Source organism: Tiliqua scincoides, chromosome 3 (assembly GCF_035046505.1).
Source record: "Tiliqua scincoides isolate rTilSci1 chromosome 3, rTilSci1.hap2, whole genome shotgun sequence".
Lineage (NCBI taxonomy): Eukaryota > Metazoa > Chordata > Lepidosauria > Squamata > Scincidae > Tiliqua > Tiliqua scincoides.
The window spans coordinates 162,289,270-162,305,827 of record NC_089823.1 but is presented as its reverse complement, the minus strand read 5'-3'; the positions used below and the strand labels follow the sequence as shown (position 1 = coordinate 162,305,827).

The 16,558-nt window shown below is 43.2% G+C and overlaps 1 protein-coding gene across 2 annotated transcripts in view; it reads right to left on the bottom strand.

Annotated features, from left to right (window-relative positions):
• Positions 1 to 14,142, bottom strand: part of TBC1D12 (TBC1 domain family member 12) — a 61,113-nt gene extending 46,971 nt beyond the window's left edge. For both annotated transcript variants that reach the window (XM_066619750.1, XM_066619751.1), the window contains exon 1: positions 13,327 to 14,142. In XM_066619750.1, the coding sequence (XP_066475847.1) occupies positions 13,327 to 14,048 (722 nt within the window). In that variant the 5' untranslated portion in view covers positions 14,049 to 14,142. The remainder of the gene's footprint in view (positions 1 to 13,326) is intronic.
• Positions 14,143 to 16,558: the final 2,416 nt, after the last annotated feature.

The following is a 16,558-nucleotide window of genomic DNA, read 5'->3' as shown; positions in this document are numbered from 1 at the left end:
TTTTACTTGGTCAACACTAAAACTACGAATTGCCGGACATTCAACCTTCATAGTGACACCCTGAACAGAGCAGTGTGGCACTCTTCCAAATACCAAAAATGCTACAGAATACTTAATGCTACAGAAATACATACATATTGTATATAGATAGTCCAGCACCATATTTAGCACAAATGCTATGAAAGCTTTCTGCATGGCAAGTCTCTTAGTCCACTGAAGATGACAATGATCTTAGCAGCAAAGATAACAAAATGCTCCTCCATAGCTGATATCCAAGTTTATCTTCCTGCTTTAGCAGTCTGAGAAATTCTCTTTATTAAAAATAAGAATTCAGATCCTTTTGAATAAAACGATATTTCATCATCTCTGTTTACTTTGGTTGGAGAATATTGCACAATGTATGCAGAATGCTAGAATTACCCCTAACAAGAAGGATATCAATTTTGCCTCCAAATAGATGATTCTTCCATAATTCTCTTTAGGGAAAGTGAGAACACATATTCCAGCTCTGTGGGGTATGGCAAACATTTTATATGAGCAGCCATGGGGAAGAAGCCAACAAAGCAAAACCATGAAGAGGACTTTCCATAAACAAAAAGCTCTCAATTTTGACAGGAAGAAAAACCACCCGCACGGAGCACAAGTGATAAGTGGTGCATTTTTTTGCATAGTCTCAGCCTCACTGCTTTTCTGCTTAGAGTAACATCTGCTACAGCAGGGGTCTCCAAACTTTTTGGCCAAAAAATGTAAATATAAAATTTAAATAAATAAGAGATGGAACTTAGATGAGTGAATAAATGAACGAATGGGCTCATTCATTCAACCTCTCTGGCCCTCAGAACATCCTCCAGACACAATCAGAGCACAGATCTAGTCATGCTCAGTTGAGTGAGCCAGAGGCTTTCAGGGGACAAGAGGTTGGCTGCAGGCCAGAAAGAGCCTTGCTGCGGGCTGCATCTGGCCCCCCAGGCCGGGGTTTGGAGACCCCTGTACTACAGCACTGCTTCCTGGGGACCCAACACTTTATATTTGTATTTTTAGATTGTGAGCCCTTTTGGGACAGGGAGCCGTTTAGTTATTTGATTTTTCTCTGTAAACCGCTTGTGAACTTTTTGTTGAAAAGCGGTATATAATAATAATAATAATAATAATAATAATAAGTACATGCCTGCCAATTCTACTGCACCAACATGGTGCCAAAGGCACTGGGGAACTTTCAGCTCTACAAATGACCTGCTTCAATAGATACTGGATAATTAATATCTGTAAAGCCCACAGTATGAAATAGAAACTCCCACCATTACATAGGAATATTAGTCACTAACATCGTATTCAGAGACCTGCCTTATTTCAGGTGCAAATAGGATGCTTTGAAAAGTGAAGTTGGTTGTCTATCGAAGCCACCCTTGCCTTGAGGTAAGCAAGAAGATTCTGGGCTCCTGGAAAATCTACGATCCTGAAACTCATGGATCCTTTTCTCCTCTCTTCCTTCCTTTCCCTTTCTCATCACTGATGATACCTGCCCATAAGTCTTCCCTTATTGCCATTTTATTATTAAAGCATTCTGCAGGGGGGGAGGTTGTTTAAAACATCAGGAAAGACAGCATGTAGAAGCAGCAACTAGTGTTGTACTTCAGTTTCCAAGCACAGCAGTGCTTGCAGAGGTATCCAGAAACTGCCAATTCAGGTTTTAAAGAGCTAGCATTTGGACAGTGCCATGGCAGTGTAAGGTTCACTGCTTCAGTTCAATCTCATCCCTACCCAACACAAAGCTTCTAAGGCCCTCCAGCACAAACTGTTTGTATCACTTTGGAAATAATTGATAGCAACATTTTAAGTTCCTGGATAACACTAGGAGAAAGGAAAAGCTGTTTGTGGAAAGGGGAGGAAACAAGCGAAGGGATCAAATTTCACAAATGATTCAAAATAATCTGATATGTTTGGCTCAAGTCCCAGGCCCCACATAAATGCTTACAAGGGACAGTCTTCCTTGTATTTGACATTTTCTTATAATAGGTAATAGTTTAACAGCAAAATAATTCATGCACTAACTTCAAACTGAACTCTGAATTCTGATTCCAAAGGTGGCTGTACAAGTATTTGTAAGCTTCCTATACACATTGCAATACACAGTTTTCACAAATTAGAACTAGATTCTATAAAACCAAAATATGGAATTTGTGCACCTCGTTGAAGTTTCTACTCCATCTATTGATAATAATAGGTTAATGCTGACATTTAACCTGCTATGTGGTAGCTTTGACAACTTAACAACTGCTCCCTGGTAGACATATGAATAGAAACTACATTGTGTTACACCAGACAACATGCCGAATGCTTCAAGGCAATCTCAAGTACTCACCTACCAGCTCAGTGCTACGCTACTGTAGCTTTAAAAACTAGTAGAGCTGTGTGCTCAACTACTAGAGTCCTACTTTGTGTTTAAAACAAGATAGCACTGAATTACCTGCAAGTACAGTTCAGATTCTCTTTCCCCACATCCCTGGCCTAGTTCTTATAGCAGTTGTAAAATCTGTGATCTGGAAAGACTTCCAGTGAGGAATGACATAGCTGTATGTTGCTCTGCACAAACTACACAGAAACCAAGGACATCAACCAGAATCTGTAATATAAGCTACTCCCCAAAGCCTAATTACCCCACAGAGGGAATTATTTTGTATAGAGAAAAATCGTTGTCAAATTTGTAGATGACAGTAAACTGGGAGGAAATCTAACATCACAGAAGACAGTACAAGCATTCAGGATCCTGAGAAAATTGGGTTGAAATTAGCAAATTGAAATTTAACAGACTAATGCAAAATTGTAAACTTGGATTAAAAAAAATCAGAAGTATAACTACTGAATGGGCAATACCAGGCTTGGCAGTACAATATGCAAAAGGGATCTTGGTGCTACACAGGATCACAAGTTGAACATGAGATAGCAATGTGACGTAGCGGCAAAGGCTGCTAATGCGATTTCAGGATGCTTCCAAGCCAGGAAAAGAAGTGGTTCCACTTTACTTTGTACTGGTTTACACTCTACTCATCTAAAGTACTAGGTCAAATTCCAAGTGCTACACTTTCTAACACCTGATAAACTCTAATGACTGTGACTGCATCTGCAGACACTATACCACCTATATAGTGGTGGTACTCCTAGTACACTTGCAAAGCTATTATAGTTTATATTTTTAAAAATGTGCCCTTGGAATAAAAAAACACACAACATTGCTTTCTACACATTTCCCTTGGGCAAAAAAGAAAGCAAAAAAATTGAAATGTTTAAGAACACCTCTTCCTACAAAGAAAGGTTGAGGGAACTTAGTATGTTTAAGTCTGCAGAAGGCTCAGTGAGGGTATGACAGCACACTTCAAAACCTGAAAAGGCTGTTATAGGGACAAAGATTTGTTCAACACTGCTCCAGGGAGTAAGAATGATTTAATGGGCTTAAGCTGCAGGAGAGAGATTTAAGTTGAATATTGGGAGAAGTTTCTTAACAGTAAGAGTGATTAAACCACAAAACCAAATGAGGGAAATAGTTCTTCCATTCTGGAGATCTTCAGACAGAAGCTCAACAGGAACCTTTTGAAGATGCTTTAGAGAGAATATTGCTGCTTCAAGAAGGCGGTTGGATTAGATGGCCTTGAAGGCCCCTTTCAACTCTCATTATATGAAATTCCATCATCTAAGTTCACACCTGCAATCTGATGTAGTATAGCCCAGGCACAGGGTTATCACATTAGTGAGAACTAGACTCCTATTCTCCATTTCTACTGTCGTGTGGTATTGACAGAGATTTAGCATGCCTCTGATCCAGGACCCTTGGTAAAGGGAGAGTAAGTAACACTAACAGCCCACTCCTATCTAACAGTACTGCCAGCAGAACTTGTGTTTCACCAATGCAAGACGCAACAAAGCAGCTGTAGTAAAGCACTTTGTAGCACTACAAGCAGCTGGTGCACCAGTGGGAAGGTCAGAGCCTTCCCCATGCATGTCGGTGGATATTGGGAAGCCTGCCGGAGAAGGTAAGCCCAAAACGGAATGGAACCTGAAGAGAAGGATAGAGTAGAAGAGGGAAGAGACAGGGCCCATGAGGGGCCAGGTTTGGCAGCACCTGCCAAATCCAAACCCTCTTCCTGGGCCTGATCCACCTGTAGAGATCAACAAGGACTTGGCACCAGCAATATTGCTGACAAGGTGACCCATAGTGGTCCAAAATGTCCCCATAAGGAGACATTCTGCAGACAAAATACCCCTGCAGGATGCAGCAGTGGCTACGCCAGCACTACTGCGTTACTATGCAGGGGGTTAGGTAGGATTGGGCTGCCCCTGAAGTGTATATACAATACTCCTATACCAGTAATTGGCAGTCAACACAGTATTATTTCTAAGGGAAGTCAATAACTAATTTATGCATTTATTCTATATCACATGCACAGTAATCTTGATCTGTACTCCATTCCGTGCCTTGTTTACCTTAAACCTGGCAGAATCACAGCAAAACACAATAGTGGCCTTGATATGCTTGAAATAATTGGTTTCACTTACTGCATTATTATACACATTTGTATATCACTTTGAGCATGCAAAGCATATTAACGTATTAAAAAAATCTCGCATATTAACAAAAACCTCAAAGTAAGGATTATCCCCATATTACAGCTGGGGAGTTGAGGCTGAGAGGAGGTGCCTTGCTTAAAGGTTACCTAGTAAGTTCATGAGAGTGTCAAGACTTAAACTGAGGAAGTCCAGATTCACAGTTTAGTCTCAGTATACTAGCTCTACTGGTTCTCAGTTTCTAAGAATGCCTGGCAACTACAAGCTTTCAGACAAAAATCTAACAGTCACTGAAATCTGAGCCTGTGTGTTCTCACATTATGCTATACTCATGAGGGCAATAAACTCTGTGCCAAATGTCAACCTGGGAGAAACCCTTTTAGTATATTCAAAACAATGTTCAACCCCAGTACAAGGTGGTATGACAGCAAATAAGCTTTCTTCTTCTCTTCCCTCACAATAATTAGAAGCATATAGCCCAGCATCCAAGGGTATAGAAATAATCCAAGGGTATAGAAATACATACTAGTTAGTCCATTTCCATTATCATTACAACCACCTTATGCTGCAATAATCACAAGCAGCAAGATCAAACACTATAAATCATAACTGTTTAAGCAGGAACAAGAAACAAAAGGTAAAAAGGAAGGATTATTAGTTTTAATTACTGAATTTAAAACTATGACTAAATACTCACACATGCATAGTCCAAGACACATACTGTTCATAGAAGCTTAACACACAACAGCAAAAAGTTTTAAAGCAGAATTAAAAACTCAGCTGCTCTGATGATTCCTGCACCTTTTCTGATCACACATGACATATTGCAGGATCAACATTACTGTTGTTGACAGGAAAAACTATAAGCTCATTTTTTCTTGTCTAAAGAACAACTTACATGGTTGCTCTCCATATTTTCTATTTAGTAAAGGGAGAAGAAAGGGTACCCTAAAAAGTAGGAATATGGTAGAAGAGAATTCCTCCCCTGAAACCTCACAGAATACTTAAACTGCCTGCAGAGCCACATCCTTCCAGCTTAAAACAACCAATTTTAAACTACATTATTCAGATAATGTACCTTTAAGACAGAGCCAGAAGTCCTGCTGTACATGTACCTATCACTAAGTGGCATGATCCGTGCTTTGGATGTGTATAAGTTGTTTGTATGTGAATCAAGTCACTTGACATCGCAACACATGTATTTTAAGTTATTGCAATTTCCACATTTTATCCTGAAAAAAGTTTGTAATATGTAAAGAAAAACAATTGAACATGTCTAGCATAGGCATAATTGCAAGTTTTGCAAAAGTTACCTGGCATTTACCCCTGCTAATTGGGTAAGAGGCACTTTTCAAGTGGGTGCTCCTTTTTTTAGCAGGGGGAGAGTAACTGGCCCACCTCACCCCAGCACTGTCTGTTCTAATGGCTATCTGCTGGTATTCATTTGCATCTTTTTAGATTGTGAGCCCTTTTGGGACAGGGAGCCATTTAGTTATTTGATTTTTCTCTGTAAACCGCTTTGTGAACTTCTAGTTGAAAAGCGGTATATAAACACTGTTAATTAATAATAATAATAATAATTTAGTCACATGCAACTGCTCAGCAAGCTTATCTACATGTTATTGAATGGATAAACAAATGTGACCTTATCACGAGAGCTGCTTTACAAAATATAACTACCACCTATCGCTCAAGAACCAGGAGTACCGAAGGCCAACACAAATACAACAAAAATCGCATGATCCTATCACAGAAGTGCGCGATCTTTGAAAAAAAAATCAAATGCTAGGGAGATTGATCCAGAGAAGCATGGATTACTGTTACAGCTTTCTTGGGGTACATTTGACCCTAATATAGGACTGATACAATAAATCTTGACTTCAGCCAAAAGTTAATCCTGGTTTGTTCACCCAAAATAAATCATGGTTAAATAAATGTTCCAGGTCAGAGGATCATATCAACCATATTTAAATTAAGCAAATCATGGTTCCATGTGATCTCTGAACCAACCCATTTAGTACAGAGCTTGACCATGACAATAGTGATCCTGGTTCCTAGGAAAGCGAGAGCATTTCACAGGATATTCCATCTATTAAGGGCCTGGTCGGAGACAACCATATTTGAAAAACTGCATTTCAGTGTTTAGGGATTCCAGATCATCAGGGAGGCACTACATCATGAAATGGGCTTCATTCCCCAGTGTGTAAAAGGTGGAATAATTTTCTAATCACATCTTGACCTGCAAAGCTACAACACAATCCCTGCTGTTAGCAAGTACTGAACATCAGTAGAGCCCAGTCCAGCTCTCAAAAATAATCCACAACCTGCTATTTTGAAAGACTGGTTCCCAGTTAGCCAGAGGTTCTGACAGCTGCTGAAGGTTCCTACATTTTCCCCACAGCTAATGTGTCCTGTTACCAAACAAACAGGACCACCATCTCCTTTAAAAAGTGGTGGCACTCTCATATTTAGCAGGGAAAAGTAACTATCCTTATTTAACACAGTCCAACATCTCTCCCTTTGCTGCCGCTCTCATTCTTCTTTTGGTGCTTGAACCCCTTAGGACAAAGAACCATGACCTTATTCCTTTTGCTGTGTAGGCGAAAAACTCAGTTGAAAAATATTTATTTAAAATATTTATATAATACAGTAAACTCTTTTCTACCAGCCCAGTCCTTGTAAAAATATTTCTCAATTACAAGTTGCACAAGTTGTGGAAGCAGTGTAAGCACTGATCTGCATTACTACAAACAAGAAGAAAAATAGAGTATGCCACCCTAGTGCCATTTTCTTTGAACCTTTTTCTTTGCTAATTTAAGGCACTGTAAACAATGATGAAAGAATCTAATAGACAAACAATGGGCTACAACACAGCCATTGGCTACAGTCCTGCACAGTGTTATTCACTCCTTTGTACTGAACTGTAAACAGAAGTAGATTTTATACTTCACCCAAAACACTTATGATCCACTTAAGTTTGCAATCTGACAACTGTATATATCTGCAACTAACTTTCAGCTCTGTAACTAGCAAAACAATCCTACCATTACAAGATTTTAAAGATAAAAAAAGAATAAAACCAAGTTTATCAAGGACTGAGTTGTATGCACACACAGGTAAACTAGAAACTAGCATTTTACTTGAGGGAGAAACCAAACATTCAGGGTTCCTACTCAGTCACATGCACAAAATGGAACTCTGACAGGCCAGGGCATTTTCCAACACACTGGAACAAGCTGAGACAAAGGTGAAACTGATACCTGTGAAAGTCATTCAGTACACAGATAAGAACTGCCTACACAAATATCAGGCAGAAACATTAACACCATAAGAACATAAGAACAGCCCCACTGGATCAGGCCATAGGCCCATCTAGTCCAGCTTCCTATATCTCACAGCAAATGCCCCAGGGAGCAAACCAGATAACAAGAGACCTACATCCTGGTGCCCTCCCATGCACTGGCATTCTGACATAGCCCATTAGCCCAACAGGAGGTTGCACATACACATCATGGCTTATAACCCATAATGGATTTTTCCTCCAAAAACCTGTCCAATCCCCTTTTAAAGGCATCCAGGCCAGATGGAGGAACACCAGGAAGAACATCTTTAAGCTATAATCTGCATGAATTGTATCTTTAAAATATTAGGCTTCAACTGCACTACCAGTACAATTACACTAATGGCACAAGACCACCAAGATGATAAATCACTGCTCTTAGTATATAATTTGTGCTAGCTTAATTTGTTTAAAGTGGGACAAAATTAAATTCTCAAAAACCACAGACAACTGCAAGCTACAGCACAGAAAGACATGTTACTGCACAATTAAACTATTTCAAGAAAACTGAGGTATGTTATGCATTATCCCCACACAGTGGCATAGTTAAGGGGTGCAGTGGGTGGCAATTGCACCAAGCAACAACCTGAGCTTGACACTAGTGGCCAAAATTGGGAAAACCTTGGTCTGGATGAATAATACCATCATATTATATATCATTGGAAATGTAATTTAATGCTTAATGCAATGAAACAAATCACACTGGAATATCTGTATTCTATCAAAAATTATGGTCAATTAACCAGAAAACGTTTTATTTATTTACTTAATAAATTAAATTTGATTCTGTCATGGAGGGGGGCTACAAAATTGGGTAAGCAGATGCCTTAACTATGCCACTGCTGCATTTTTCACTTTTATAAAAGGCTAGATGTGATGTCACTTCTGAAATCGACGTCACTTCTGGGGCATCATTTTGTACTCAGCACTGGACTACATTTTCATTAGCTACACCACTGTCCCCACGCATTTGTAATTGAACAGGAAAGCAGCCCTACATTGGTTATATTCTTTAGCATATATTTCTATAAATTTTCCTCACATAGTACTACCAGTATGACAGTGATGGACAAACAAATTTAGAAACAGATTAAACAGAAAATGTGTGATAATTAAAGTGAGAAATACAACAGGTATATGCAGTTATGTATTAGAATACTTGATTTCAAAGAGTATTATATAAAAAGGCAAATAGGAAACAGTGAGTAGCTATAGTAGTTATTTCATAAAACTTGCATTGTTTCCTTGAGCTCTAGTTTAACAGCCTAAGGCAGTGGTTCCCGAACTTTTTCAACTGACAACTCCTCTGCTGTACTAGGGGCCACTGGCTGAAGTTCCCCATTAGGGCTACAATTCTATACATTGTATAGGGCAACTGGTTTTTAATGAGGATGTCGCAGCTCTCTTGACTGATTTCTACAAGTTAAGCACTGAAGTTATTCTTAGGTGCGAAAATAACTTCACCACACAAACCATCTTAGGAAAAGTAATTTGTCCTTTAGATTTCAACAGACCACTATAAAAAAACATCAAAATTTTTAGCAAGTGATAAATAGAGCAAGTATTTTGGATTCTCCACTTATCCCCAGCAGGTAAACCATGAATCAAATTAATCCTTCACTAGGCTGGGCAGAACATGTCTAGTTTACATATTCAACTATCTATAAGTTGTAAGGCAAACTCAGAGCTCTCACATTACTAAAAATCTCCATAGGGAATGTGATTTTTCTAATGAAAAGTTACACCATTCACCTATTACAATAAGGAGCACAGAAGCTTATGGTTGTTTCTCAGGAGACACTGTATCAGCTGTCAGTAGACACATGAACCCTTACCCCATAGTAATCTTCCACCTGTTGCTTGTCAGCCTAATACAACTAATTGGAATAATCATCAATATAGGGGAACAAGTCATGACCTAAGTGTTCACATATTTACACACCAAGTAGAACAATCCCTATGGTTTCCTTACACAAAAGTACTATATATATCTCCTCTCAGAATCAAAAGAAAATGTATAAGGAACCTAAGACAGTATCTCCTCCTGCCTTATAAACAAGACTTGAAACTATTTTGATTTGACATTATCACCTATAACAGCAGTAGACAAACTCACCGCAGCTGCTCAACAGAAAAGCAGTCCCTATTCAGACCTCATCTTTCTGTTCCGCCCAGGTGCAGCATGTAGTTCTCCATGATCAGGGGACAGGGACACTCTGGAAAGTCGTGTCTGCTGCCCAGCATCCCAGAAGGCCACACAAGAGGACATCCAGACAGACGTGACTGCCCAGAGCAACTCTGCCCCCTGATCATGGACATGCATGAACATGCAGTGCCCGGGCGGAACAGTAAGGCCCACTCACCAGGTGGATGGATTTGTCGGAACCCCAGACCCTGATCAGCCCTGATCTATAGTTATAATAAGAATGCCCCTTGTATTTTTAAATTGTGTTGTTAGCCACCTGAATCCCCTTGGAGAAAAAACCACAGTACAAATACTAGATATAAGAATGCTGGTAAATGATGCTTTCCTATTAGAATCAGTCAAGACAAAGTCACAGAATGAGAAAACCTCCCCAAGGAGAACAATTAACTTTTGCAAGATTGTTGCAAATATTTCTATCAGGTTTTGCCATTCACTCTTCCTTTCCCACCCTTCCTTCATTCCAACATGCTGGGACTGGGAGCAGAGGCAGTTAAAAGTTGTGCATCCCATCAGGTATGCTACATGCACAATATTCTTTCCCGGGGGGGGGGGGGGGGGGGAGGCTGACTCAGCATTTTTACACTGTGAAATAATGTGTGCTAAATCCTGCATTTTCTTCACTCTCAATCAGCAGTAAGATATTATATAGTTTCAATAACCAGGGAAACAAGTTCCCAGAGGGTTAGCCATGTTAGCTAGCAGTAGCTCAAATAAAGCAAATCATGCTTTTTTTGAATGTTAGCTGGTTAGGGAACTACAATCCCTTTGGGCAAAATTAATAATTGGAAAAGGTACATTATTTGCATTCCACTCCACTATTCATCAAGTCTTCCAAAACGATGACCAGAGAAGCCAAACAGAAATAAGATGCTGCTGATTCCAATGTGAAACACCTCCACCTCCAGACAGCATAAAAGTACAACACTGACAACAATGGGAGTATTTTCTTTCCCCTCATTCTAAAAATTCTTATTAAAGCTCAGAATCTGAACCTAAAGATTATTAAAGAAAAAGAATCTGCAGCAATCAAAGCACCGGATACTATTAGAGTATTGTGGCATTTTAACTAGTTACATTCCCAGTGACTCCTCAACTGCCCTTGAACATTAACTCTACAAAAATGCAGAGTGACTGGATAGGCTCAAACAATAGCTACTTATGTATTAAAAGGTGTGCTTTTTCAGACGTCGCAAAACTGTCCAGGAGCAGCCCCATGTTTAGCAAGGAGATAACACATGCCTGTTTTGTGACATCTGAAATTTTTATTTTCCTGAAAGAACAAAGCAGCATAACAACTTTCACATTACTGTACTCTGCTAATGAAATGTTTGCCTGAATCTTTTAGCCTGATAGGTCTTGGTCTCATATATTTGTCCCTTTGGTTCTCAAGATGCTTGTGTAGCAGTGAAACACGTAGTGCTTGAAGTTACGAAGTTAGGGCTTTGTAAAGGATGATCAGCTAAGTTTCCTTTCTCATGGCAGCCTTCAGAAAACAAATTGCAGGTCTGACGTATGAAAGTCTACTGCAGCCTCAGGTCTGCATCCCAAAGCAGAGATATCTCTAACTGTCAGCTAAGACCAAAGCAAAATCACCTGAGAAAACATCACTCCAGAGCAGTGATTTTCAACCAGTGAGCCAAGGCACACTGGCGTGCCACAAATGGTCTGCAGGTATGCTTCAGGAGTTTCTCTTCTTTTGTCATAGTGATTTTTCCGTGTTGGTGCGGGAGAAGGTATGCTTCAGGAGTTTGGGAGAGGGTAATTTATTAGTAGGGCCACTGAGGGATGTGAGCCCTCCTCCAGCAGCATGGTGTGCCTTGTCAATTGCCAAAAAACTGATGGTGTACCTTGACAATTTTAGTGCCTTGTCAGTGTGTCATGAGACAAAAAGGGTTGAAGATCACTGCTCTAGAAATATTACTAATACAAGAGAAGTACTACAGTAGTTTACAACAAACAAGCTACCTCCACCTAAGGATACTTACAAACTCAAAGCTCTCTGAAAGTTATTTACACATCCATATTTAAAAGCAAGAATCACCATCTTAAAAAAACCTTCTCAACAAATTAGTGAGCCATAATGGAGTATAATGGCAACAACCAAGTTATTTCCTCTCTGCCACAAAGAATTCTTCTGGACTGGAATGACAGTCCTTTTAAAAAAAGTCCAGACTACCACAGAATTTGACTAGGATATACTAAACAGTAATGCTGCTGCTATTCAGAACAAAACCTACACAGCACAATACAGGTAAGGATCTTCACAGGATGCATTGTCAAGATCACCAATAGCACCACTGAGGTAGTGATCACATGTAAGGGCCTTAATGATTTAAAAAAAGGGTCTGCCTGCTCACTCTCCGGAAAGTGCGTATAGCGTTGCAGTCTTATAAGCATAGTACGTAAATAAGGCAAATGCAGATTTGGAATCATGCCTCATACATGCATGATTCCTCAGTACCTCAGTACTCAGTACCTCCAGGTACTACCATCTGGGAACCATGATATTGTCTGTATTACCTAACATGGTAAACAGCATACCATTACAAGATAACATGGTAAATGGCATAGAGTTAATAAGGGTTAGCTGTGGCTTCCTGTTGAGTGTACTCTCTGCAGCAAACTCAGGTTTGCAGCCACATGTGACCCTTGAGCTGCAATCCTACACACCACTGTCTCTCAAACTGTGGGTCAGGACGCACCAGGTGGGTCGCGAGCCAATTTCAGCTGGGCCCCCATTCATTTCAATACTTTATTGTTAGTATATTCGACTTGATGCCACCGTGGCATGCGACTGCATTTGGGGAGCCCTGTATTTTTAACAGGCTACAAAGCATACGCTTTTAACAATGACAGCCAATGGGGCTTACTCCTGGGCAAGCATGGATAGGATTGCAGCCTAGGATGGTCAAAAAATTTTCCTGCTTGATAATGTCACTTCCAGCCATGACATCACTTGCATGTTAATGACATCACTTCTGGTGGGTCCAGACAGATTATCACTCTAAGAAGTGGGTGCTGGGCGAAGAAGTTTGAGAAACACTGCTACAGTTTCCCTGGAGTAAGACCCATGAAAACAAAGGGAATAGTTCAGAGTAGACATGCGGGGGGGGGGGCGCGCCTCTATTCCGTATCAGCGGCTTGTTCAGACCAGGACGTCGCTGGAGCGCCAGTGCTTCTTCCCTGGGAGTGTCGGGAAGCGGCACGATGAGTCACTTACCTGGTGAAGAACTCGGCGAAGCCGGAGCCGGCGAGACCGCCCAGGCGCTTGGCACGGTCCCCCTGCTCCGGGCCGGCGGGTGCTACGGCGGCGGGCGGCTGCGGGGCCTGCGGCGGCGGCTGCAGGTGCTCCGGGGCGCTGCGGCGGCGGCTGACCTCGAAGGTGTTGCGGGAGTGGAGGCTGATGTCCATGAAGGCCAGCGGGGGAGCCAGACAAGGCAGGGTCCTGGCCAGGGCGGCAGGGCTCTCCGCCTCCTCCGAACCCGGGGAGGGGCTCCCTGAGGAGGACGGGGACGAGGAGGAGGGCGACGCGGCCGGAGCCGCGGACGCGCCCGCCAGGCTGCAGCTCCTCAGCGGTTCCTCGAGGGCCACGCCGCCGCGGGCGGGCCCCGCCAGGAAGAAGGCGCAGCCGCCGTTGTGCAGCTTCTCTTCGCCGCGCTCCGGAGCCAGCGGCCGAGGCGGCTCCTCGGAGCCCGGCGGGCCCTGCTGGGGCGGCGGTAGAAGGAAGCCGGCGTCGCCGTTGGTCATCCTCCCTCCGCCGCAGGCGTGGCCGTTTGGGGGTCTCTTGCCGGCCAGGTAGCGCTGCAGCCGGGACGCGTCCCGCTCGCCGCCCGCTTCGGCGCCGCTCTCCTCCTCCTCCGCCGCCGGCGCCGCCTCCTCCTCCCGGCCCGAGGGAAGCAGGGCTGCGCCGCCCGGAGCTCCGGCATCCTCCGGCCCAACCATTTGCCGACGCGGAGCCCCGGGGGAGCCAGCGGCACGGGCGGGGGCGGGGCCGGGGGAGGAGGCGGCTGCGCAGCGGCCCCTCACGGCGGCGCGGCAGGGCCCACCGAAGGGGGCGAGGCGCCCGCGACTGCCGCGCTCCTTGGCTCCGCCAGCCGGTTCCGCTCAGCGCATCTGACGACGGGGATAGAGGCGGCAGGAGCGGCCTAAGGGGGCCCGGCTCGCGCACGCGCAGCGAGGCCCAGCGGCGCGGACCATAGAGGTGACGGAACTGCTGCGGAAGTGTGTCCCTGTAAACATCCGGTGCGCCGAGGCACGGAGGTGGGCGGCGGAAGTCTCTTCTACCGCAGTCCACCTAAGACTCCCGCGTGAGAACTGTGCCGTTAACAACGCTCGTCACACGCAGTGCTTCCGGCTTCGCCTGGCGACGCAGCCCCGCCCAGTTCCCGAATTCCGTCTGATATGCGCGCACATAGAAAAGAACTCTCCTTCTCACCACTCAGATGCTACGGGCGACAGGTGTGTTGCAGTGAAGGACATGCTTTGCAGGCCAGCCGCTTCCTCTTCGGCTTTGAGAATTGGCACGTGCCTCGATCCAGCCCCACTGGTTTGATGGCAGGAACCACATATTATTCTGTGCCATTGGGATACATGCTGAAGGCTGCACCCCCAGAGGATGCCTGCTCACCACACTTTCCTGGGAGTAAGCCCCATTGACTCTAATGGGACTTCTGAGTAGACCCGCCTAGGATTGGGCTCTGAGATGGCACAGAGGACTGTACCACTTCGGAGTACATGGAGGGGTTGCCATGTTTGAATGCTCCTCCCATGCTTAAGCAAACAAATAAATCCCTTACTACTAGTAGTAGTAGTAAGTAGTACTAGTAACTACTACTAGTAAACTTGTATGCTAGTTTGTTGTTGTTGGTAGGAGTACTACTACTACTACTACTCCTATTAACAACAACAAACTAGCATAGACAGGAGAAAGCTTCTACTGCAGCCCTCTTCCTAAATTCTAGTTCTCTGCTTGCAGATAATTGTTTTTGGGATCATTAAAAAAGTGATTCCCCCTCCTGAAGTGGTGTATCAGTTCTACCCCCTCCTACCTGCCTCACACCTTGACTCCAGATTCAATGCATTTCCTATGGAAATCTATTTTATTTCTTTATTACATTTATCACTGCTGCTTTTCCAAGGAGCTCAGGGTGACTTAGGTGGGCCCAGCACAAGAGCTCTACTGGCCAACGGTTGCAAAAAGTGCCATAAGGCACTTTAGCGCCAGAGGTGCTGGCGCACCACTGGCACTGGGCCCAGCACCAGTTGGTACAGGCCCTCCTAGCAGGGAGGAGAGCAGGGAGGGGGCAGTACTGGGCAAGGGGAGGGTGGGGGAGGGGAGGAGCAGGCCCACTCACCTTGCTCCTTCCTTGCAAGGTCCTTTTAAACAGAAAGTCCAGTTGAAAAAAACTACATGTGGAAAGAGCAGGTCAATAAAAGATCAGACTCTAGGCATTTGGGCACCATCCCATAGAGACAGAAAAGAGCTGTATACTCTGTATCATCTCAAATAAATAAACAAATAAACCCCCTTCAAGGATGTTGGCCCTCCAGTCCCTTTGATGTCGATTGGGTAGCATTAATAACTACAAGACTTTGATTAAAGTTGTGAAAACACCCTGAAGTAGGTTTGAAAACATTTTCCTTCCGTTTTTTAATTAAGTGCTCTTCTAGCATGCTAGAGGCAAGCTAGTCACTTCCGGCTATTTTCTATCTGAAAAATGAACACAGCCTTTATTTCCTCCACAGAAATGTCGCTCAGCATCATGTCTAGTTTTGTCCTTAGGGATGCTGCTAAGGAAAGAATGTTGAGTGCAAAGAGGATGCAGGAGGTAAGGTTGCTGAGGGATAGTGAGGCCAAGGCAGTGGGGTGATGGAAGGAAAGAGCAGGTAGCCAGCTGAGCAGGAATGACTCAAGGAAAAGATAAATTGAGGCGACAACAGTCACTGGGGGGTGTGGGGAAACAGTTCAGAAGGGACCAATGAGAAAGGGAAGGCTGGGTAAACAATCCTACACAGGACAGGCTTTGTGCTGTTGATTGGCAGAGAATCCTATACAGGCATGGGGCTGTAATTTAGGGAGGGGAAGAAGAGGTCTGCGTTTCACATATTGATATAACCAACCCAATTTTCTGTGTAGTGTTCCTCCTTAAAAATAATTTGAAATACAAAATACTCATTTGCCAGAGGAATTCTTTATGTACTCTAGGCCTTCCAAACATGGCTCTCTGAAAGACTGCTTATACTTATTGCTTTTATATGTATATAAAATCAATCCAAGTACTTTGAAGAAAGGCATATTTTATTCAAGATCACAGACCAAGGGAAACTATTCCCCAACCAATTTTACACTGCAGGAAGTATCCTATTGCACAGCCCAAAACAAGTTTATCCTGTCCTAAGTCAATCTTGTGTGACAAACTCAATGTCACCCTTATTGTTTTGTTTAAACTTCA